The sequence below is a fragment of the Phoxinus phoxinus genome (genome assembly GCF_949152265.1).
Source record: "Phoxinus phoxinus genome assembly, chromosome: 16".
Classification (NCBI taxonomy): domain Eukaryota; kingdom Metazoa; phylum Chordata; class Actinopteri; order Cypriniformes; family Leuciscidae; genus Phoxinus; species Phoxinus phoxinus.
This window is the reverse complement of record NC_136891.1, coordinates 13,024,558-13,050,508: the sequence shown is the minus strand read 5'-3', so window position 1 is coordinate 13,050,508 and position 25,951 is coordinate 13,024,558. Positions and strand designations below refer to the sequence as shown.

The following is a 25,951-nucleotide window of genomic DNA, read 5'->3' as shown; positions in this document are numbered from 1 at the left end:
AACCTCGATGTCGCCTGGAGCAAACTCCAGGCACCCGTGAGATATAGAGAGCACCTGAAGATCTCCTACTCTCCTCAGAGAAGTAATGGCTAATAAAAAAGCTACCTTGAGGGAAGGTTCTTGGCCTCAGCCGACTCCAGAGGTTAGAAGGGGGCCTCGACCAGCCCTTCGAGAACCACTGCCAGGTCCCATGTGGGAACTCTGGTTTCCGCAGGTCTCATCCTTCGAGCCCCACGGAAGAAACGTACGACCAGCTGATGTCTCTCCAGGGGCCATCACCCAGAGGAGTGTGGAATGCCACAATGGCAGCCACGCACTCCTTGAGTGTGGACGGGGTAAGACCAGCCAAGAAGCGATCTTGGAGGAACTGCAGCACTGAAGCCACCGGGCAGTTAACTGGGTCCACCTCACGCTCTCTACACCAAATGGTGAAAACATTCCATTTTATGCCGGACAGTTTCCTCCTGGTGGTAGCTCTAGAGCCGAGTATGGTCTTGACTACTCCTACTGAATCAGGGGCCAGACCCCCAGGTTCCATAGCTCTGGCCGAGGGTGAAATATTGAGCCCTCTGCCTGCGTCAGCAGGTCGCTCCTGATGGGAATCTCCGATGGATAGTGATATCACTCTAGGAGTGATATTATGTCTGAGAACCATACTCGGGCCGGCCACAACGGAGCTACTAGAAGTAGACTGACCTCGTTGCGACGGACCCTCTCCAGAACTCCCGGGAGCAGAGCGATCGGGGGAAATGCATACTGACGCAGCTTCGGCCACGTCTGCATCATGGCATCCAACCCCAGCGAGGCTGGATGCGTGAGGGAGAACCACAGTGGACAGTGTGTCGTCTCTCGAGACTCAAACAGGTCCACTTCCAATTGGCTGATCCTCCCGCATATTAACTCATATTAACTCCACCACCTCGGGGATTCCCCTGGGAGTCTGGCCTCAGCACCTTCCTCGACAGGATGTCTGCTACCTGATTCTGGTCCCCTGGGATGTATGTTGCTCTGAGTGACAACAGTATCCCCTGGGACCACAGGAGGATCTGATACACCAGTATGCATAGAGGGCGTGATCTCAGAACCCGTTGATGATTTAGATAGGACATCCGTGACATAGTGTCTGTTCTGACAAGAACGTGTTGACCCTTGAGGTCTGGCAGGAAACTCCTCAGAGCTCGGAAGACCGCCAGCATTTCCAGGCAATTTCTGTGCCAGGGGGAATCCTGGTCCTGCCATAGACCTCTCGTAAAGCGGCCGTCCATGACCGTGCCCCAGCCAGTGAGGGAGAGGTGTCTGTCGAAACGGCTTCCCGGCGACATGATGCTCCCAGCACGGGACCTTGGGACAGAAACTAAGGTCTCTTCCACATAGATAGAGAATGAAGGCATCTGCGCGTAACCCTGATCATGCGGATCGGGTAAAACCCCTCGGGGAGAACCCCTTGGTTTCCAACAACCACTGCAGGGCCCTCATGTGCAGCAGGCTGAATGGAATGACGTTGGACGCTGCTGCCATGACCCCTAACACTCTCTGAAAATGCTTTACGGTGATGGCTTGGCCTAGCTTAATCCTGGTCACCGTGGCCAGGATGGGCTCGATCCGTGCAGGAGACAATTGTGCCCGTATCGTGACTGAATCCCATACCACTCCCAGGAACGTGGTTCTCTGGGCTGGCACCAACACACTTTTCTTTGAGTCTCAACCCCAGGCTCTGGATGTGGGTAAGGATACAGACATCGATTTCCTGAGGGCTCCCCAGAGGGGAGTGATTCTTGCTCTCCTCCCCGGGGGGGGGACCGCACTGCTATTTTCGTCTCGAGGACCGGCAGGGAATAATCAAAAACAAATTTCAGCGTGCGGACACGAACACTGCAAGCCTTTGGGGCGGACACTGCAGCGTGCATTCGCTGGAAACCTCGGCTCGGCAACGCAAGATATGAGCCGTACGTAATACATATCAGCTTTCTTCCCTCTAGAAGAAAGTCAATATGCGCAAGGCTGAAACACCCGAAAGCACATGTCTTTTTTTCTTTTTTTTTTCTGTATACGTTGAGATATTTCTCAATGAACACAGCCAGCACCCTCAAGAGCCGACTGTGGATGTGTAGCATCCAAACAGTATCGCACACTGATCGCGTGTGTCACCTGCCGAAGTTTAACGTGGGCATGCTTTCAGCTGTGCTTATAGTAACAATTCAAGTTCCTACGGGACAAACAACACCAAATAGGACAGTTGACACAGAGTGCTTGCTGAAGAGCAAAAAGCTCTCAGGAAGCAAAAAGAATGATAGACAACGAATCAAAATAACTTGTAGTATACTTAAGATTCTGAAAAAATGTTAATTGCTGCTGTGTATTGGAAAAAATATTCAATTCATTTGAACTCTTTTTTTTTATCGGGTTGAATTAATGATTCAATAACACACTGCTAAAGACTTCACTTGTTTCATTACTGGATGATTCAGGGTTTTTGAACAAATGTCTTGAATGAATAATTCAATGACAAACACATTTTTAACAGACACTTGTCTCCACCTACTGGTGTAACGATGTAACTGATACAATCTTTATTTGAAGCATCAAGTTACTTTCAAAAGGTTATTTGATCTATTCTGATCACTACCGTAAACATCAGTGTTTATATCTGAACAGTAAACTTTTATCCAGTACTTCTGTGATAATGTGAGTTACTGTAAGACAGAAATAATGATACTGTGATGTTGAAAAGACTGTTATGGCGCTTTTCCATTACCAGTACCAGCTCGACTCGACTCAGCTCGTCTCAGCTCGTCTCGGCTCGGCTCGCGTTTCGCTCCGTTTTCCATTGCATAGTACTTCCACAATAGTACCTGGTGGTCGTCATAGCGACGCGACACACACCCGCTACCCACACACACAGGAAAATGGAGGAAGTCGAGTGTATGCTGTTTTACATAATATTAGTAATGGGTATATCACGCAATCTCTGGCAAAACTATTTAAAAATGCCGGGGTTATTCAGGATACTCCGTCTGGCGCGTGCAATGATGGTGCAGTGAATATTGACAATTCTCGCTGACCAATCAGCAGTCTCCCGTGTGTCACGTCACGTTTTAGTATCGCCTCAGCTCGCCTCGGCTCGCTTAGAACCTCGCCGAAGGTGATACGAAAAAAAGTACCTGGAAGCAGGTACTGGTACAACTTTTACACAGTGGAAAACCAAACAGAGGCGAGTCGAGTCGAGGTGAGGCGAGCCAAGGCGAGCTGGTACTGTGCAGTGGAAAAGCGTTTTTCACTAAATTAGTGAAGCTGTTTTATATCAAAACACGACGACTGCTCTCTCTGGATCATATCTGAATGTTTGCTGTGATCGCACTTGTCTAAGTTTTAATAGACGGAGAGCCGAATAGCTGTCTTAGAAATAAGATCATGTGGGTGTTTGAATCGAGATCGCTATCTTTTAACATTTAATCGTGCAGATCTAATACTGCCTCATATTTAATAAAAACTAAGGATGCACGATATATCGGCCACCATATCAGTATCGGCCGATATATGTTAATTTTTATCGTTATCGGCCTGATACAAAAATTTGGCCGATATATTAAAGCTGATAATGTATCATTTCCTTCAGATCATCACTTCAGATGTTCACGGTTCACCATGATGATTTTGAATTGCTTGAAATATGATTGAAATCTCTTCAAAAAGGAACATACAGTAAAGTGCAACAAGTGCAGCACAAGTCTGTCATATCGGCTGCATAAAATTTTAATGAGAACATCATTATAATCGTTTGCTTGGGACATGGCTTTTAATGGTGAGACTTTTGTTTTTGTAATCAGGCTCTCAAATTATATTATATTTATATATTTATAGGCCAATATATCCGTTATCAGCTTTCAAATATAAAGAATTATTGGTCATTGTATCGGCCAAAATGTTCATATCGCTGCATCCCTAATAAAAATGCATGTGAAACAATATGCAGTATTGTAAATATTTCAAACAGTAGCATGCTGAATTATAGTCACATGACTTAGTTATTTTATTACAGTAAGTGGCATTTAGTTGGAAATAAAACAGTTATTTAGTGTTTTAGTATACTTTTGTGTAAAATCAACCTTACCTTTACTTTGTCCCTCTGATCAAACAAGTCAAGAAGGAAATTACAGGCAATATGGTTTCCGGGACATTTATTAATGAAAAAGAAAGGTCAGCTCGAGTGCATTGCATTGTTTGGACACACAAGGTTCCCACAGTCATGAAATGTCTTAGTCTGGCTAACGTCAGACCTCGTCTGATTGAGACGTGGTCTGGGAACCACATGTTCATTTTCTCGTATTTGAGGCGTGGTTTACGAATGCCCAGAGCCGTTTATTGGGCGCTACAAATGTCTATCAAATATCAAGTAGAGCGACAGAAATTCAACGAGGAAGAAGACAGATAGATTTATGTGTACACGATGGCTTTCAGCGACTATTTCCGTTTGTGCAAGAGATCTGCAGTGCACATGTTGATATAAACAAACTGCTTCGATGTGTCGCATAGACGTCGTCATCGTCTTGCTGCTCCCTCCCCGTTCTGTGATTGGTCCCCTCGCTGAGGCGAAAATCTGGTCCATGGAATCCAGACTGCCTAGCAGCTTGAATAAAATTGCGCTGCGCGCAAGGCAGCATGGGGAAACCCAGGCTAGAAATGTCAGGGAAATTTAGCAACTCTAAAATTGTTAAAAGTTTAAAAGTTAAAAGTTTAAATTATTCTTAGGGAGGACTTATGGAAAAATTCATACTTTAATTAAGGAGACATTTTGCTCAGTGATGATGTTCAGTTTTAGTGCCAAATTTACTAAAGACACAAGACTATCACAATCCAGTGTACTTTACTGGGATTGTACAGTATTGCTCAACATCTGCTTGTGTTTCTGATGTGTTTATGTATTGCACATTGATTTAGAGCTACGAATGACTCAGTCTCAGAGAATCATTTAAAATGGATTTAATATGATACACAAATCAGTAATGTTGCACAAAAACTGCTTTATCATTTTCTAGCAAAAGTGTTTATAAATGTATAACTGTGAAAGAGTTACATTACAAAGAAAATGTTTAATGAAATATGTTAGCATAAAAAAAAAAGTCTGACACAAAAACATGTTACTAAACATAGATATTCATCACACTTGTGGTAGGGCTGGTGCAACCGTTGGCAAAAATCCTAACACGTATATACTGTTTTAAGAAAGAGGCCACAGGATGTTGTGTTGGGGTTTTCCGGTCTCTCACACGCTTAACCTGAGCATTAATACAAATTTATTGAATGAGACAATTCTGTGTGACATAACGCCATAGTATGTAATGAAGATGAACACTATACCACAGCACTTTTTCTCTCTCTCTCACACACACACACGCACGCACGCACGCACGCACGCACGCACGCACGCACACACGCACGCACACACACACACAAACAAGATGATGGGTAATTATTGACATGAACATTATTATTTTCTTATACTTGATATCTACAGGACATGTCTCTGTTCAAATAGTATTTTGTCATTCAAACTAAGGTAGCTCAGTCAAGTCAAGTCATGTCACATTTATTTATATAGCGCGTTTTACAATACAGATTGTTTCAGTAAAGCAGCTTTACAGTGATAACAGGAAAATAATGCAACAAAGTTTGTTTCCAGAAGAAAATAGCATCACAGTCCAGCTTAAGTAAGTTCAGTGATGGTTCATTTTTATTGTAAAAGTTATTAATTTAGTTATATATAGCCGCTCTAGAGAAAACCGTGATGTCATCGTCCAGCTCATTTCAGTTCTCATATAATGATGTCAATGCAGGCAGATTAAATTGAATTTAATTAAATGTCCCCAACTAAGCAAATCAAAAGGCAAAGGCGAAAAATCCGGAAAAAAAGCATCTATACATTAAGATGCAAAAATGAATAAAGAAAGCATAATTTTTCCATGCGTCTGCAGTGATGTTCCTGTGGTGTTTCACAGAGCGCTGCAGAGAGAAGGCTCCCGGACGAACGGAGAGGTGGTCGTGAGGAAGAGGTCGCGTCTGACGGAGAGGAGCGCTGAAGACGTGGACAGCTCCTTCGAGGTCCCCGAGGACGACGACGACGACTATGTCAGTTCACCTGCTGTTACTCTGCTTTCATCCTCCATTTTCACATCCTTTATAGAGCAGTGGCATGTGGGTAGGAGAGAGAGAGGTAGTGATGTATGTCTCGAGACCACTTTTACGTGGTCTCGGTCTTGACAGTCTTTGGTCTCGGTCTTGTCTTGGTCTCGGACCTCTCGGTCTTGTCTAGGTCTCGCTGTCTCAGATCGATATAGTGGTCGGGGATTTAGCAATACAATACTGCAATATCCACAACGACACAACGTTCGATAATGCAGCATTATTAATTATTTCGCGCCCTTCAAATGCAACCAATCACATGCATGTATTTTTTGTTACAGAGCTGTTTCGCCTTTTTAGAACAATGCATATCTTAATGGTCCAGTGGTAAAACTTTCGCCAACCGTGTCAGAGGTTCTGAGTTCTAATCCGCACTCGTATAGTTTTTTTTTTTTCTCGTATAGTTTTTCTCGTAACAGCCGTCATGCAATTGCTACACAGTCGATCTCACTCAGTCTGCAAAAAACATTTACAGTGAGCTCACAGTCACAGCTCGACATGGTCTGTCTCTGTTGTTCTGCATGTGTAGTTGAAGTAATACCGTCTAATATGTATTGAATGTAAACTGCGGCTGAACCCTAGTATGCTGCTGTTCTTGAATTCATACAGGTTATTGCTTAGCTTCAACACTAGTCTGTTTTTTCCCCCTCCGGTCTCGACTTGGTCTTGGTCTTGACTTGGTCTGTCTTGGTCTTGGTCTTGGTCTTGTCTTGGTCTCGGTAGTGTCTTGGTCTCAGTTTAGGCGGTCTTGACTACAAGTCTAGAGAGAGGTCACTATGTTCACATTTTAAAGGCACAACATGTAAGATTTTTAGATTAAAATATCCAAAAACCACAGTTTTTACACAGTGTTATATATTTTGTTGACTTGTGTACTTACATTATCCCAGATGTTTCCAAGAATGATGACATCCAGAGAAATAAGTGTCCGTGCGTCGCCTATCAATGACATCATACCTGTGTTATCCTCGATTTCTGGTTATATTTTGCAGAAACCATGGAAAGACTTAAGACGCTTTAATAACGTATATGTGTTATTAGCCAAGGGAACAACTGTATGGATACATTTTAATCATTGTTATCTCAACACTGTTAGTCTTATTGTTTGAATCGCTTGTTGTCTTTATTCTCTGTGAGTTCCATGTTTTCACCGTGCCTCAGAGAAAAACACTATTTTGTCAAGTGCACTCTAAAAAATGCTGGGTTGTTTTAACCCAATTTTGGGTCAAATATGGACAAACCCAAACGTTGGATCAAAAATGCAATTAAAAAATTTAACCCAACGGCTGGGTTTGTCCATATTTGACCCAAAATTGGGTTGAAACAACCCAGCATTTTTTAGAGTGTGGCTAACATAACATAGTCAGATGCAGCTTTATTTTTAGTAACAGTAATGCTGTATTTTCTCCAGCATACAATATGTTTTAAAATTAATTGCATGCCAATTAGCAACACAAGACATCAAGCTTTTATTAATATGAAAACCTACAACTCTTGCAACCTCAAAAACTTAGATATGTAGTATATACAGTATATAAAAAAATCTATTAAGTTATATAAACAAGTTATCATAATGTTACACGTGTACCTTTTAAAACACCATTTGTGGTACCTATACACAATACTGTGTGCAATCAGTATTAGGCCGATTTCATTTTCTGGTTTCACAAAAATAACTAAACTAATGAATTTCTTTCAGAAAAAACCCAGTATTTATTTTCCCCAGAAAAAAAAAAATCGTAACAGCCTTAAAACAAGATACATTTGCTGGTGAACTAAAGACAAATCATGCAATATTAGGACTTGTTTTCAGTGATCTTGAATTAAGGTTCTACCTGTCAGGATTGAATGTAAGGGAGGGACTCAAACGCAGGGGATAATAGGTGTTTATTAATAAATACATAAACTGAACTAAAAACTTGTTGGGGAGAAAACTAGATCTACTTTAGGGCAAAGCAGAACAGGACATGTAACAACGATCGTGAAGAACACATCGAGAATAAATAGGGACGCAAACAAGGATAATTATCAGATAATAATCAATAATTCAGAGTATGGGACACCATACTTGGCTACACGTCACTTTCATATGTTTCTTCTATTAGCCACTGCTGATGAGTAAGCAGATCTGACCCTGGATTCCTGTTTTGATGTGTGTAACAGGAAGAGAAAGAAAGCCGGCGACCAGCACGCGGGGCCACGCGAGGCCGGCGGAAGCGCAGAGGAGACGCAGCTCTGCTCAGATACAGTGAGACACACACACACACACACACACACACACACACACACTCTCTCCAGGCGACAGTCACATGATCTCCATGACACCTGTGGTTGTTTCCCATGATGCAGCGGTCCCGTATGGAGGCAAGAAGAAGGCGTGGTGCTGGGCCTCGTACCTGGAGCAGGAGAGAGCCATCGCTGCCCCCACTAAACTCTTCAAAGAGGTGAGACGACACACACACACACACGACAGCAGTCAATGCCGCTGTTGTGGAAGGAAATTACCTTTGATTTCGCTTTTATACACACTTAGATTTTACTAACTCACACCCAGCTAGCAGACATGTTCTCAGAATGTTTTGCTAACGTTCCTGTTAAGTTATGAAAATGAATGTCCTCTGACCGTTCAAAATGTACAGTTATTTAAACGGTTTAAAAGCTTTTTTTCTTGGTGTTGTGAAAGTTAAGATAACATTTTTATCATTTTGCAGACATTGTGGAAATGTTGCTTTTGAATGTTCTCTCTACGTTCTGAAACAAGTTATGTTCATGCTAATGTTAGACGAACATCCATCTAAATATTTTTGGAAAAAACTTTCCATGAATGATGTATAAATGTTTATGTGCTGCTAACATTTTGAGAACATTATTGAAGACTTTAAACGAACGTTCTAGTAATGTTACTGGAAGAGCGTTTGTTCATCTCGCCAGAACGTTAGCTAAAGTTCAGAGGACGTTCCCTGTTAGATGGGCATTAGTGAAGCACCAGTAAAGGATTTTTGATTACCGGTATATGGATTGTATTTTCATGTTACAGCTGCAAACTAATATGGTGGCAAACTGTAAATATGTACGGTTTGTCAGTCCTTTGTACATGGACTTTAAAGTGAGCAAGACACCTAACCTCAGCTGCTCCCGACGAGCTGGATGGCGCCTTGCATGGCTGACACCGCCGTCGGTGTATGAATGGGTGAATGTGAGGCAATATGTAAAGCGCTTTGGTGGCCATTGGGTCTGTGAAAGCGTTATATAAATGCAGTCCATTTACCATTACCATTAACCCTCTGAGGTCGGCAAACGCGCGGGCGCGTTTTGCTCGTTTTTTTTTACATAGCAGCAAAATAGACCTAAAATACTCCGTCAGTTTTGGTCATACAGCCAGGGGCGGACTGGCCATCGGGAGCACCGGGACATTTCCCGGTGGCCTGACGGTCGTTCTGGCCTGCCGGCTGCCAAAAAAAAAAAAAGGTGCAGACGATCAGCCTGGCATGTGATAGGCTGGTGTGCAACTACGAATTAATTGACGGATCTCTCAATCGACGAATCATAATGGCGGAGTGAAAATGACAATCCCACCCAACGTCACGAAGCACTGCCTAATATCTGACTAAATAGTTCAAAAAATGGAGCGTAAACGCAAAGGAGGAGCAGAGAGGGAGCGTTTAAAAAGGAAAAAAGCCCTGGCCACAGACGCAGCAAAGCTGCTGCAAAATCTCAGCCATGTTCGCCAGTAAGGGAACAGGTCGGTCAAGATTACATTTACATTATATTTGTAATAATTTGGCAGACGAACGCTTTCATCCAAATAGTGTTAATTTCGTCAGACGAGACGAGACTAAAAATGTTCGTCAACGACCTTTTTTTTCCATGACTAAGACGAGACGATGTCGAGACTGCACCAATGTCCAAAAACGCTGACTAAGACTAAATTAACATGCATTATTGTTGACGAAAAAAGACGAGAATGTTTTGCATAAAATAAAAACTAAGATAAAATCTCTCTTCATTTTCGTCTCCAATCGTCTCTACTTGCCATCATCAGGAGATAGAATATTCATCTGTTATGAACAGATTAATGTTAAAAACTAGTTGCATTAAAAAAATCTATTACATTTTTTTTCAGGTAATTATGACATTTAACCAATATTTGAGATGTGTGAAACACTATTTGACTGAAATGGTTATCAGAAATAATCTCAGAAATAATTTGTTATTTAAAAAAAAGACTAAAATGTTTTAACTAAAACTAGACGACTAATTAAAATTTGACTAAAATAACGAGACTTTTAGTTGACTAAAACTAAGACTAACTAAGACATTTGGCACAAGACTAAGACTAAATTAAAAATAGGTGACAAAATTAACACTACATACAAATCACTTAGATAATCACAATAGATAAAATTAAACCAACAAACGAGCAACAATATGTAAGTGGTGCTGTGTCAAGTCTCGTTTCGTCTACATGTAGCATATTTTTTATATAATAAATAAAAATGTATAAAAAGTAGACAGAATAGTGTTAGTGGGTCAAATTGTTTAAATAATAAATAAATCAAGTAGATGGTATGGAAAAGAATACAGTGTTAGTTATTTAGATTTTTCATTTCTAGTCTACATGTAGCCTACAATGTTTGTTTGTTTATTTATTTATTTTGAAAAGGTGACGAAGGAAGCAACAGTAGCACTAGAGCTGCAAATACTCCTGCTGTTGAGCTAGAGGTGGTGGACAGTGAGTTTTTAAGGGTTATTTTTTTATTCATTTATATTGCATCTGGTAGTCTACCTGTTACATTAATAGGGTTAGCCTACAAGTTTATCAGTCCAGTAGATTACATGAATAGGGTGGTGGTGACTGCAGCAGCAGAGGTGGCCTGGCAGTGGAGTCAAATTCCCGGCCTGAATTATTGTCCCAGTCCGCCACTGCATACAGCCTTAAGAAATATGAAAAAATAAGCTGTTAAATGTCTACTTTTTTATGTGTCCACTTACAATCGAAATAAAACATTGTGCTTTTGTAAAATAAAGAAAGTAAACAGGGAGTGCTTTCTGCCTCTCCGTCTCCGTGAACTTTTTTTCTGAAGCACGTCTCTAAACTCAAACAAAACTCAGCGAATACTATTCACTCAGACATGAGCTATATATCTCTATAATCATTTAAGTGTGTAGTTTTAAATTATCTAATTCAAAACTAAAAGAAATATTCTCTGTTTATGTAATCTATATATAAAGAGCGAGAGATCAGCCGTTCTCATTATCTTTCTGGCATCTCATTACTCTGCTAATGTGACACGCCCATCGAGAGCGCGCCGCTATTCAGACGCAGATCTGAAGCAACACATGCAAACCAGTCAACGCCCACAACAGCTGGAAAACACTCGCTGTGAGGAATAATAATATCGTGATAATCCTGGAAATTTTACCTCAAACGTGCTGGAGTAGCCGAACAACGGATCCAGCTGCAGATCATCAGTAAGTGCTTTGTTCTAATCGCGATATGAAATGGTGTCTGTAAACCGCAAAAGACTGTTGAAATTTGAATCGCGTTTCTGTGTTTGAATGAATGAACGGCACATGCTGTTGTTTACTCCAGCTCGTGCGTTTCTGTGTTTGAATGAATGAACGGCACATGCTGTTGTTTACTCCAGCTCGTGCGTTTCTGTGTTTGAATGAATGAACGGCACATGCTGTTGTTTACTCCAGCTCGCGCGTTTCTGTGTTTGAATGAATGAACGGCACATGATGTTGTTTACTCCAGCTGCGCTTGTCTGTGTGAATGAATTTCGCTTTTAGCAAACTATCTATATTGCCTACTGAGATGAGTAAAAATCGACTGAATACGTTGAAATAAAATGTCTTTGTATAAGCAACATATTAAACTGCAAATAACAGGTATGCCCTAAAAGACGAAATATGAAAGACAACATTTCGTTTTGGATAGATTATAAAGTTTTTACTGCCACATCAAAACCTAATTTACAAGGTGCAAACAAAATCTTAAAAGGTCAATATAAGCATTCTCTTTAAATTATTTTTGTGTTTTATTAGTGACAAATTTGGGGAGAGGATAGCCTACATATTGCAAAACTTTTTTGAAAATACGAATGAGAATTAACTGGACAATTACTAGAAATGTTTACCTTGGATATTATACAATTTGCAAGCATACAATGTTTGTGGAAAAATACACTTTTTTTTCAAGATGTTTCCAACTCTGAACCAATTCTGTAGTAATATATATATATATATATATATGTGTGTGTGTGTGTATATGTGTGTGTTGTCTTTGCATTCTTTCTTGTGGCTCAGTGACACCTATGCAAGGCTCATTAGTATGCAGCATTAGCGGGTCTTTGTCTCTCAGGTGTGAATGAGGACATTATTTATGACCTTGTTGGATCATTCACGCCCCCTGCATATTGCCTTTCCAAACAAAAAGTGTCTTACAAAATTTAAATCAATCTATTGTTTAATGTGAACGATTAGCCCGGATGATTTTCAGATAATTTTGAAGTAAATACTCTAGCCGACAACTTCAATTAGTCAAAAGAAGTTGGTCGTTTGTGGTCTTATATCAGACAATTTAAGTTTGAGTTTTTTGAATAACCACGCATAAATAATATTCTCTCAAAAATGCAAACATGTACATGTTGCTCACATATTATGATAGTCATGTTCATGCTAAATAGAGTGTAATTACACCTTTGCCATTAATATGTTTATAAGCAACTGAAAAAAATACAAATATCAGGGCATGTCAAAACATCTCAAGGACCCCAAAAACACCTTCGACCCCAGAGGGTTAAAGTGGACTTAAACGTCTTTTTAGTTGTGATAGTGTGTCACAGTCCACATCACATTCACAATAGGGTTTTAGGAAGCCAAATAATATTTCATAATACGTATATTAGTAGTTATTTTACTTGGAATTATCTTGCTGTCTTGATTCCAACAGTCAAACCCTGAAGCTTTACACTGGGAGAGCTTTAGGTTTCTGTGAAAACAGGTTTACACACGCTGGATGCTTTATCTCTCCTGCTCACACACTGCATGCTGAATTATTAGGCACGTTGATTTTCTTTCCAGGCACATTTGACCAATTTCAAACCACACTAATCTTAATAACTACTATTAATTTTGTATTTAATCATTTATAAGTGATATATAATTGTTCATGAAGGCTGGAAATGGAATACGCCTTATATTCAGGTGTGCATAATTATTAGGGACGTTTTCTTTTACAGATTAAATAAGACAAAAAGAGATTTAACTCAGACTGAAAAGTAAAAAATGATTAAATGCCCATGAGAAGGATGCATTACTAATGCAATACTACAAAATGCAGTTAAGGCATGACCATTGGACAGTGGTCAGACAAAAACAGGTGAAGAAGAAAAGACACATGTAAGTGTGAAACCATCGGGAACCCTTTAGATTCTGGAAGATGAATTCTTCAAACAGTGGTGCAAGAGGATGTGGTGCTGGTCAGTCACTCTCAATCTGTCTGTCAATAAAGCCTATAAAAACAGTCTTCATGTATTTTACTACACTTCAGCTTGTAATTCTTATTAAGAGGGGGTCATTTTTCAGGCTCTTTACCTGACCTAAGTCTCTGAGACCCTGATATCTTGCTCTTCTGGTTGGTTGCAGTTCTGGAAAATGGTGGCGCTGGAGACTAAAGGGTTCCTGATGGTTTCACACTTAATTCTTCACCTTAAAGCTACACTGTGTAATTTCTTAAGTTGATTCTTAGCAAAAACCACTTTGTTCTTTCAAAATTATATGTGCTCATTAATGTATAATTACATCTACCAACTAATCAAGTATTCTCGTAAGCGTAGAATCTGCCATTTATAATACATACGGGTGTGCTGGTCGAATGGCGGAAGCCATGTTGCGCCTCCATCTTGAAAATACATTAACCAAAGAGGGACATACCTGGAAATTCAAGCTTCGCCTTTCACGTTTTTACACTCAGTGGCACCGTGACCAATGCGAGCGGGAGATTACTCGCGACTGCCGGCAGATTTGAAATAATACGGCCACCGTAGGAGTTAAAACGCCCTCGGAATGGGAGGCGCTAGAAAGTAATATTCAGTTAGTAGTCATATACAATTTCCCAGCTAGATGAGAGTAATTCCTAAACAGTGTAGCTTTAATTGCAGTTTACATGTGTCTCTTCTTCTCCACCTGTTTTTGTCTGACCCTGCTGACCCAATGAGCACTTCACTGTCCAATGGTCATGCCTTAACTGAAATTCCTAGTATTGCATTAGTAATGCATCCTTCTCATGGGCATTTAATAATTTTTAAGAGTTAAATCTATGGTTTGTCTTATTTAATCTGTAAAAGAAAACGTACTCGGTTACTAACGTAACCTCGGTTCTCTCTAGGAGAGGGAACGAGTACTGCGTCGAAGACGCTACGGGAAAGATATTTCTTTTTCGAGATTGAAGCCTAAAAATTAATCCTTAATTTTGTAAATATTGTAAAACGCTTTTCTGTAGCATACAACCTTAGGCGGAGCAATATCGCTCACCCATTGGCTGCTCCACCAGAAAAGCACAGCCTATGCGAGGCCAGTGACGCTGTCCAATGAGGGCGCTTCGCGCCCTTCTGCGTCATCTCCCGCCGAAACAGGCGTGGCCTAGGCCTATAAATACGAGCGTAGCTGTCCTCCACTCTGATTTTCGTCACAAAAGCGACGCAGCGTGGGTACGCACGGCCTGAGACGCAGTACTCGTTCCCTCTCCTAGAGAGAACCGAGGTTACGTTAGTAACCGAGTACGTTCTCTTACGTAGAGTTCTCTCGTACTGCGTCGAAGACGCTACGGGAACCCCTGTAACTCGCCGTGCGTGCTCTTGGATCGACACAGACACCCGAGGGCGCGCGCGCCCTGGCATACAAGCGCCTACACCAAGAATGTATAAGGAGAGCGGCTAAAATTAGCATCATCCCTTTATAGTAGTGCCTCTAAGGGCATAATAACATGTATATGAAATATATATGTATATGAGGGGTAATAGCATGCTCATGGGACACATTGTCAGTGAGTGATGCTTAAAACATTGAAGTGACCTGGGCCGCAGCGCGGGGCAGGAACACTAAACATAGTCTTCTAGACCGAGAGCAGTTTAGCCTGCAACGCAGGAACCTCTAGGTTATAGAACCTTATAAATGTAGACGGGGAGGCCCAGCCTGCCGCCATACAGATATCTTGTAACGAGATTCCGCTATACCAAGCCCACGAAGAGGCCATGCCTCTCGTAGAATGTGCTCTAATGCCCAGAGGGCATTCCAAACCTCTAGATGCGTAGGCTAGCGCAATGGCGTCCACTACCCATCGAGATAGACTCTGTTTCGTCGCAGCTCGCCCTTTAGAGCGCCCACTGAACGAAACAAAGAGCTGCTCCGACTGTCGAAAAGCAGCGGAGCGGGACACATAAGCTCTTAATGCCCTGACCGGGCAAAGGGAGCTATTTCCGTCCTTAGAGGCCGGCAGAGCCGACAGGGAGATGACCTGAGCCCTGAACGGTGTGTTGAGGGACTTAGGTACGTACCCATGCTTCGGTTTCAACACGACTACAGAGTCGTTGGGCCCGAACTCCATGCAAGAGGCTCTAACTGAGAGCGCTTGCAAATCCCCTACACGCTTCACTGAAGCGAGAGCCAAAAGAAACACGGTCTTGAAAGACAGGTGCTTCATGTCAACTGAGTGAACAGGCTCGAAAGGGGCCCCTTTCACAGCGTTCAACACCGTAGAAAGGTCCCAAACGGGGACTGAAGGAGGCCTCGGAGGATTTAACCTCCTGGCTCCTCTAAGGAAATGGACCACCAGGTCGTTTCTGCCAGGTGAATGGCCAAGCGTTGGATTAACGAACGCTGATATGGCTGCCACATAGACTTTGAGCATGGATGGGGTTCTTCCCTTATCCAATAGCTCCTGCAGGAAGGAGAGAATCTCCGTTTCCCCGCACTGAAGTGGTGACAGACCTCGGTCTGAACACCAACCAGAGAACACCGACCATTTGGAAGCGTAGAGCCGTCTAGTAGACGGGGCCCTAGCCTGCTCGATCGTGTCTAACACTCCTCTAGGGAGGTTAGTGGGTACCCGTTTATGGCCCACACATGTAGGGACCATAGATCCGGGTGAGGATGCAAAATCGAGCCCATGGCCTGCGAGAGGAGTTCCCTCCTGACTGTGATCGGCCACGGGGCAGTACTCTTCAGCCGCATCAAAGCTGGGAACCAAGGTTGATTCGTCCAGTATGGTGCGACAAGAAGCACTGAGCATCCGCTTTTCCTAATTCGCTCCAGCACTTGAGGCAGGAGTGAGACAGGTGGAAAAGCATAGAGCGGACGGCGGGGCCAGACACTGGCCAGCGCGTTCGTGCTCTTCGAAAAGAATTCCGGGCAGTGAGCGTTTTCCTGGATTGCAAACAGGTCTATTTCCGCTCTGCCAAACGTTTTCCACAACAGACGCACTGTCTGTGTGTGTAGAGACCCCTCTCCCGTCGGAACGTTGTTCCGTGAGAGTCTGTCTGGTCCTACGTTCAGATGACCAGGCACATGCATTGCTCTCAGCGAGCGCAGGTTGTGCTGGGCCCATACCAGTATGCGTTCCGTCAACCTGAAGAGGTTCCGGGATCTCACGCCACCCTGGCGGTTTATATAGGCTACTACCGACGTGTTGTCCGAACGGACCAGGACGTGGTGTCCCTTTATCCGAGGACGAAAACGCCTCAGCGCTAAGTCCAGTGCCATCATTTCTAGGCAGTTTATGTGCGGTAGTTCGACTCGTTCCGCCCACTGGCCAAAGAACGGTCTGCCTTCGAGCAGTGCTCCCCAGCCTGAGGTGGACGCGTCCGTGGACACCACCTTCAGGCTCGAGGAAGTCCCCAGGCTTACACCTGACCGGTACCAGTCTGACGCTCTCCATGGTGTCAGGGCTGAAATGCATTCCTGATTGACCTTGAGGCGATAACGACCGTGAACCCATGTTCGGCGCGATACGCGCGCTTTCAGCCAGAACTGCAGTGGGCGCATGCGCAGCAGGTCCAACTGTAGAGCTGCCGAGGCTGAGGCCATGAGGCCTAGCATTTTTTTGAAATCTCCTGAGCGGCACTATATGACCGCTGCGGAAGGATTTCGCCATCTGCAGGGTGTTTCGCCTGCGCTGTGATGACAGCCGTGCTGTCATAGACAGCGAGTTCAGTTCCAGTCCCAAAAGGAGATCCTTTGACTGGGAAACAGTGAACTTTTTCTCCCAATTGACTCTCAGACCTAAGTGCTCGAGGTGATCGAGTATTAGGGTCCTGTGGCGAATGAGTTCTGAAGGCGATTGAGCTAGAATCAGCCAATCGTCCAAATAATTCAGAATTCGAATGCCTCGGAGTCTCAGGGGTGCCAGCGCCGCGTCCATGCACACTGTAAATGTACAAGTTGCTAGAGACAGGCCGAATGGTAGGACTGTGTACTGATATGCCCGGCCCTCGAAGGCGAATCTCAAAAATCGCCTTTGACGTGACGCAATTTGTATGTGAAAATACGCGTCTTTCAGATCTATTGCCATAAACCAGTCTCCTCGGCGAATCTGCGCGAGGATTTTTCTGGTCGTGAGCATTCTGAACCTTCGCTTTGTTAGCGCTTTGTTCAGATACCTCAGATCTAAAATGGGTCTGAGACCCCATCTTTCTTCGGTACCAGGAAATATCTGCTGTACAAACCCCCTTCGTCTGAGCTTGAGATAAAGGCTCTATGGCCCCTTAGCTCAATAGCTTCGCTATTTCGGCTCGAAGTAGATGTGCTACTTCTGTTTTTACCGTGGTTTCGACTCTCTCCGTGTGACGGGGAGGGCGTTGATAAAACTGTAGCGAATAGCCTCTTTTTATAGTTTCTAGCACCCATTCTGAGACCCCAGGAAGTCTTTCCCATGCATCTGCACGCGTGACTAGGGGTTGAATGTAATCTGGGCCCTGGTCGCGAAATGGCGGCGACACGAGAGCAACCGTGTGCTGTAACATGGACGCCGTGGCGTCTGAGGCGGGGGGCATGCTTAACACAGTGTGCATCCCGCGCGCGCTCGACTCTCTGAGTTGAGAGAGAGCGCGCGGGGCGAGCCCCGTAGTGAATAAATGTGGGTGCGTGGTAGCGGGCACATTTATAACACCGGGAGTACTGTGTTTGTGAACTGACTGACCGTTCGTTGGTTTCGTTTTTACAGAAACCGCGGAACGTGCAGTGTGTAGTGGTTGTGAGCACTGGACAGTGGGCACGCTCACTACATGTAAAGCACAATCGACATGAGTCGATTTTATGTGTGCAGACCCTGTGTTGTACGGGGCTGTGCTTGCACGGGTTGAAAAACCGGGCTCTGGTCGCGATTTTTAATGGCGGCGACACGAGAGCAGTCGTGTGCTGTAACATGGGCGCCATTGCAGCGTATGATGCGGGGGGCGCGCTTAATCGAGCGGGCAGCCCGCGCGCGCGCTCAGCTCTCTCAGCTGAGAGAGAGAGCGCGCGGTGCGAGCCCCGTACGGCTCGGCATGTTTGAGAATAAATGTGGGTGCGTGAACGCGGGTACATTTATAGCACTGGGGAGTACTGTCTATTAGAACTGACTGACCGTGCATCGGTTTCGTTTCATAGAAACCGTGTGACATGTAGCTTGTAGTGATTGTGGGCACTTGAAAGCGGGCACGCTCACTACATATAATGCACAATCGACATGAGTCGATTTTATGTGTGCAAGCCCTGTATTGTGTGGGGCTGTGCTTGTGTGTACGAATGGGCACTGGGTCGTGGGCATACAGTTACACACATTACATCATCGGCCGTGGCCGGGACACCGTGTAGCACAGAGAGTACTGTCTATCAGAACCGACTGACCGTGCATTCGTTTCGTTTTTACAGAAACCACGGGACATGCAGTGTGTATAGTGATTGTGGGCACTGAAAAGCGGGCACGTTCACTAACTTACATGTGATGCACAACCGACATGAGTCGATTTTATGTGTGCAAGCCCTGTATTGTGTAGGGCTGTGCTTGTGTGTACGAATGGGCACTGGGTCGTGGGCATTACGGATACACACATCACACCATCGGCCGTGGCCGGGACACCAGAAAATACATTTTCAGATTTACATGGGGCGTCGTGAAAACGGCGTTTGTGTGCAGGCAAACGGGCATTGATGCCGATTTGGTGACTGCAAAATACACTGGCACGGTCGCGTATGTTGGGACTGTGCGAGCGAGACATTTTAGTGAAATCCGGCCGCGGCGGGATTTTAACACTGTAGCTTTCCTCGAAGCAGAAGTGCGCATCCTGGCTGAAAACGGGGCTTTCCGGGCCTCCGCGATTTCTTCGTGAATTCAGGAAGAAAAAGGCGCGGGTCGTGAGGACGGTAACGTACGTTCCTCTGCAGAAAAGCAGCCATCCAGCCGGTAAGCGCATCGATGCTGGTCTTTCTCCGTCGACGCTCCCTAGCGGCGGGGGAGGGGAGATCCTCGGAGCTCGCCCATCCCTCACTACCCGAAGCGAGGAGAGAACAGCAGTCGTCCTCCACAGACGCGGCTTCACCTTCCTCGTCCATGACGGACGCGGCGGCACACAGCGGCCCTTGTCCGTCGGTCAGAGAGTCCAGCGAAGCGGGCGGAGAAGCTGGCGGCAGCAGCGGCGAGCACCTCGTGGTGGAGGGAGGTTCCGGGCTCCGCTGAGCAGGGCGCTTTTCACGGCGCAGCACTACAGCGGGCGGAAAGATGCAGCTTCAGTAAATGAACCCCAGGCGAGTCCGCAGAGTCACCGTAGGCATCAAATCACAGTGATGGCAGCCGCCATCGACGAGAGCTGAAGCTGCGTGATCCTCACAGGCAGGAAACACAAGCACGTGGTCCCCGTCGCTGAGCGGGGCTCTACACGAGCCACAGGAGGTGCGAGGCATCTTGAAAAAGACGCTCGGCTCTTTTAGTGGTGGAAAAACTGTGTGACGCGACGGCGAACACACACACAAAACACACACACATAATGTAAAGGATATTCCACGCCGGAGAAGCGCAGCAGGGAACGGCGACTGAAGGCGGCGATGACCAGCGGCTTCAGGTAAGAGGCGCGTCCTGCTGAGGTGCTTGTTCCAAACGGCTGTGGCGGCTCGAATCCGATCCAACGATGCGTGCAGCTTCGTGAATTTTAGAAAATCAGAGTGGAGGACAGCTATGCTCGTATTTATAGGCCTAGGCCACGCCTGTTTCGGCGGGAGATGACGCAGAAGGGCGCGAAGCGCCCTCATTGGACAGCGTCACTGGCCTCGCATAGGCTGTGCTTTTCTGGCGGAGCAGCCAATGGGTGAGCGATATTGCTCCGCCTAAGGTTGTATGCTACAGAAAAGCGTTTTACAATATTTACAAAATTAAGGATTAATTTTTAGGCTTCAATCTCGAAAAAGAAATATCTTTCCCGTAGCGTCTTCGACGCAGTACGAGAGAACTCTACGTAAGAGAACGTGCCTAATAATTATGCACACCTGAATATAAGGCGTTTTCCATTTCCAGCCTTCATGAACAACTATATAGCACGTGTAGCCTAAATGATTAAATACAAAATATATAGTAGTTATTAAGATTAGTGTGATTTGGAATTGGTCATATATGTGCTTGGAAAAAAAATATGATCCGAAAATCAACGTGCCTAATACTTCTGCACGCCGTGTATATCAGTTCATCGTATTGGTTGTTGGCCATAACCTAGAAAAAAGTTAGGGTTCAGTTTGTTGTTTTTAATAAATGTGCAGATCTTGTTTTTGTTTTGTCATTTTAGGTTATGAAGTATAGATTCATTTAATCATTTTAGCATAAGGCTGTGTCCACCAAAAAATGTTTTCCCAATTTTCTCAGTGGTTTTTAAAAGGAGCGCTGTGTATTTAAAAACGGCAGCAGTGTGTGAGTGCTGAGATTTTTCTTCCTGATGCTCAGAGTTCAATGTTCAACTTGGGAAAAATTTAGCACTAATCTCTATCATTTGTTACCCAGCCGTAAGTGGATTTGTTACCCTACAGTGGAGGAGTGGGACAAGTCAGAGATGGTCTTATTATTGGGAGTTATGAGGGTCTGTGGTGAACTTTGATCACGTGTCCCTTGTTAACCAATCACATTACAGCCTGGACGTCATTGAGTTTCAGTTGAGTTGTGCGACAGTTGCAGAAACCATAGAAATTCATGAGAAGTACCGTAAACTGAATCATACGTCACGCAATTGTCCGTGACTGCTCTTATAAAACAGCATTTTTTTCAGTGTAAATACAGAATGACTGTTTAAGAGCAAGCATGTTGAAGATTAGCTGATGGACTGTCGATTCATTAAGCCGTTTTCCCACTGAAGCGCTTTATTCAGTGCAGTGAAGCCTTTCCTCCATTGACATCCATTCAAAAACGGCTTCCAGCCTTCTTCCCTGTGTACCACAGCATTAGCAGGCGCTACACTCTTTTTTGCTAACTTTGCAGGCTTGACTTCAACAAGTGGCTTTGGGTCAAATACCACACGACCAACCGTCACATATCCTGCCTGTACAACGGCAACAGGCGACCATAAGCACAACGACACAACAACGCTGTTTAAAACAAGAGTCAGAGAAAATACACACATTTTGACATTCAGAAACAAACTATAGCCCCTTTCACACAGACAGGGCCCTATCTTACACCCGGCGCAATGCAGTGTGTTTTGCTAGTTTCAGTCTGACGCAGTTATAATTTTCACGTCTTTTTCACGATGAGACTCTGATTGGTTTATTGCAATATAACACACCCGTTACTCATTAAGAGAATAGGGACAACCCTTTTAGACCATTTTTCCTGTCGTTAAACTAGCAAAGTGGATTCGACACGGCATATAATCAATGAGGAAGTTTTTATTGTGCAGCACATTGGTCAACCTAGGTTTTGATTAATTGTGCTATACAAATAAAATTGAGAATTTTGACATTTTTGAATTCACCGGTAAAGTCGTTCTGGTAATTTTACGGTAACTTGCCGGGATTTCTGTGTGAAAGGGGCTCATGAAGCGCTATCACGCGCCTGAAGCTCAGTGTTTCCAGGAGAGCGCCGGGCATTTGACTAAAAACGCACACGGCCTAATGCTGCAACATCACAAAATGTGGAAAAGATTTTAGATATCTTCTGCATGCACTGTACCAGAATTATCAGTCATCTGTAACTGTATTAGTGAGCATTCCAGTGAGTGTGATCACAAAACCAGTCACGAGTCGCACGGTTATATTTGTGGCAAAAGCCAACAATACATTGTATGGGTCAAAATTATACATTTTTCTTTTATGTCAAAAATCATTAGGATATTTTGTAAATTTCCTACCGTAAATATATAAAACATGTATTTTTTGTGAGTGAATGCAGCACAATCGCGAACATAAATGCACAAATTTAAAGGAGATTTTCTCAATGTTTTGATTTTTTTTGCACCCTCAGATTCCAGATTTTCAAATCTGGCCAAATATTGTCCTATCCTAACAAATCATACATCAATGGAAAGATTATTTATTCAGTTTCGGATTATTATGTATAAGACTCAATAAAAAAAATTTGACCTATGTGACTGGTTTTGTGGTCTAGGGTCACATTTGTATGCTGGTGCATCTCTAGCTGTATAAGTAGCGTGTGACTGAACTCTCTCTCTCTCTCTCTCTCTCTCTCTGTGTGTGTGTGTGTGTGTGCAGTATCAGTCATTACCGCAGTGTAAGAACGGCTTCAGGGTTGGCATGAGGCTGGAGGGCATCGACCCTGAACACCCGTCCATGTACTGCGTCCTCACCGTCGCTGAGGTAACAACACTACTCCTACAGCAGATGCAGACAAAGGAACATCATCTTTTACTCTACAGAATCACTCACACACATGTTTGCACATTCGCAGGTGTTGGGACATCGAATCAGACTGCATTTTGACAAATATTCGGACTGCTATGACTTCTGGGTAAACTCCAACTCTCCTGACATCCACCCAGTGGGATGGTGTGAGAAAACTGGACACAAGCTGCATCCCCCTAAAGGCAAGAGACTCCAGAAGCTCACAGAACACCCGATACGTGTTCAGTGGCCAATCCTGAACCAGCGTTAGTCACATGATCATAATACAGCAGAAACACAACATGCTCTCTTACTTTCTCTTTCTTGAAATTTAGGTCAGGAAAGGATGTTTTTGAATTAGTCCTAAATATGGTTTCAAAAAAGTTGGTAACACTTTACAATAAGGGTCATTAATTAATGTATTTACTAACATGAACTAACAGAGAGCAATACATTTGTTACTGTATTTATTAATCTCCGTTAACATTAGTTAACGTGTTTGTTTGTGTGTGTGTGTGTGTGTGTGTGTGTGTGTTCAGCACATGACATTGGTCTCGTTTCCACTAGATGGCACTGCTTCACTTCATTTAATAAAGCACTTACACTAGAAGACACTGTCACCCTCAGCACATCTAACTTACACTACACACTTTACTTATATTATTATAATATGACGGAGTTACATGTTCAGCTTGATTTTAACATCAGGATTTAATTGGATCATGACATGCTCCAGATACAGTTAAAGCTAAATTGTGAGCAGACTTAAAACCAGATAGAATTTTTTAAGAAATATCATTGCACTTTAGAAAAAAGTTGGTCAAGAACAACTTTTTCCAACACCTTTGAAACAAAAGGTAATACAGAGATAGGGTGGAAGTTATTTAGCACGGCAGGATCCAGTGAAGGCTTCTTGAGTAACGGTGTGACAGTGGCCACCTTAAGGGCAGCAGGGATGGAGCCAGTGAGGAGGCACTTGTTTACAAATGACACCAATCCTGGCCCTACTGATTCAACAATTAATTTAAGAAACTTAGATGTCAGAGTGTGTTTTGTTCCTCACATGGCCTGTGTGTGTGTGTGTGTTGCTCCTCACATGACCTGTGTGTGTGTTGTTCCTCACATGGCCCATGTGTGTGTGTGTCTCTGTAGGGTTGAAGGATGAAGAGTTCAGCTGGTCATCCTTCATCAAACTAAATAAAATACAGACGGCACCCAAAGCCCTCTTCCAGAACCAGAACATGGTGAGTGAGTGAGTGAGTGAGTGTTCAGCACATGACATTGATCTCATTTCCACTAGATGGCACTGCTTCACTTCATTTAATAAAGCACTTACACTAGAAGACACTGTCACCCTCAGCACATCTAACTTACAGTACACACTTCACTTATATTATTATAATATTACGGAGTTACATGTTCAGCTTGATTTTAACATCAGGATTTGATTGGATCATGACATGTTCCAGATACAGTCAAAGCAAAATTTATTCAGACAACATTTCTCACATTATTACAGTTTATTTGCAATAGTTTAGAAAATGGTCATAAAATATGACAAGAACTGAGTTATCAAATCAGTTGATATTTCATTTTGTTCAGTCTGTGGTGTAAAAATTGCGCATTAGTAATTAAAGAAAAAACACTTCAGCAAAACATGATCAGATCAAAGTGTCTGAATAATTTTTGGTCCCAAATTTGTATAAATGTAACTGGTAGTCACTGTATGAAGAATTCTTGGGTATAATATGTCACAGTTAACTTTATTTTGCTCTCCTCACTTACATAAATGAACTATAGTGCCCTGCACCCATTAGTAAAAAAAAAAAAAAAAATGATATCTGTATAATTGTATATGTGTGTGTTGTGTTTCCAGACGGTGACGCCGTCGGGGTTCAGGATTGGTATGAAGCTGGAGGCCATCGATAAGAAGAATCCCTCGTTCATCTGTGTCGCCACGGTGTCCGACATGGTGGACAGCCGGTTCCTGGTGCACTTTGACAACTGGGATGAAGGATACGACTACTGGTAAATTCACAGCTGTGTGTCTCTAAATTTGCGTGCTGCTGTGTCCCAATTATTTTTTTCTTCTGTTTTTCAATCTTATAACAATTTTTTAGAAAATCAAAACATGCAATAACTTACTTAAAGCCATTGCGTATGCATTTGCATGACCACGTGAATGTTTTTAAAGAGCTGATTCTTGTCATTTTAACCCTAAACCAGTAAATGTTGTAATGGTAAAGCACTGAAAGTGATTTTTACTCACTAACTTTTCTCCAACCATTCATATCACTGATATTCTGGTAGTATCATTCAGTTTTGGCACTTTTCTCAATTCAACCACATATATTACTCTTTTAAAATATTAATAACCCATGACATTTCTCTTTCATCCTTTGTATTCGATTGTCTTTAAAAAACGGATGACTTTAAAATCACTGTGGCTTTTCTCTTTAACAAAGTTTTAACTTTTTACCCAGTAGCCTATATGGGGGAACATAAAGAAAACATTTATGGAAACCATGTGGGGCAAAAACAACATGAACGCATCATATTTAAATTTGAATGAAATCATCACTTTGGTAGAGTTATTTTTTATTCTATGCAAGTTCTGCAAACATATTGACTGAAATAGTGATGAAATAGATGAAACTGAATGGGCATTCATCTTTCAAATGACTAAGTTGAGGATCTTGTTAATTATATCAGCCGTAAGTCATGAGGACACAGATGCAGCATTATCATTCTTATCAGTGACCCAGTTATCTTTGTCTCTCTCTGTGTGTGTGTGTGTGCAATCTGACAGCTCTGAGCTCTGAGACAGTGACAAAACGTCTCCTCACAGCATTACTGTCCAACTACACCTCACAAACATCGCATACACACATTTCTTTCACTTTATTCAAACACAGTT

At 43.2% G+C, this 25,951-nt stretch overlaps 1 protein-coding gene across 1 annotated transcript in view; it reads left to right on the top strand.

Annotated features, from left to right (window-relative positions):
- l3mbtl3 (L3MBTL histone methyl-lysine binding protein 3) overlaps nt 1–25,951 on the top strand; it is a 94,471-nt gene that overhangs the window by 8,364 nt on the left and 60,156 nt on the right. The window contains exons 5-11 of the mRNA XM_079639027.1: nt 5,997–6,126; nt 8,344–8,428; nt 8,530–8,624; nt 22,906–23,010; nt 23,102–23,237; nt 24,187–24,278; nt 24,911–25,062. Coding sequence (XP_079495153.1) covers nt 5,997–6,126; nt 8,344–8,428; nt 8,530–8,624; nt 22,906–23,010; nt 23,102–23,237; nt 24,187–24,278; nt 24,911–25,062 — 795 coding nt within the window. The remainder of the gene's footprint in view (nt 1–5,996; nt 6,127–8,343; nt 8,429–8,529; nt 8,625–22,905; nt 23,011–23,101; nt 23,238–24,186; nt 24,279–24,910; nt 25,063–25,951) is intronic.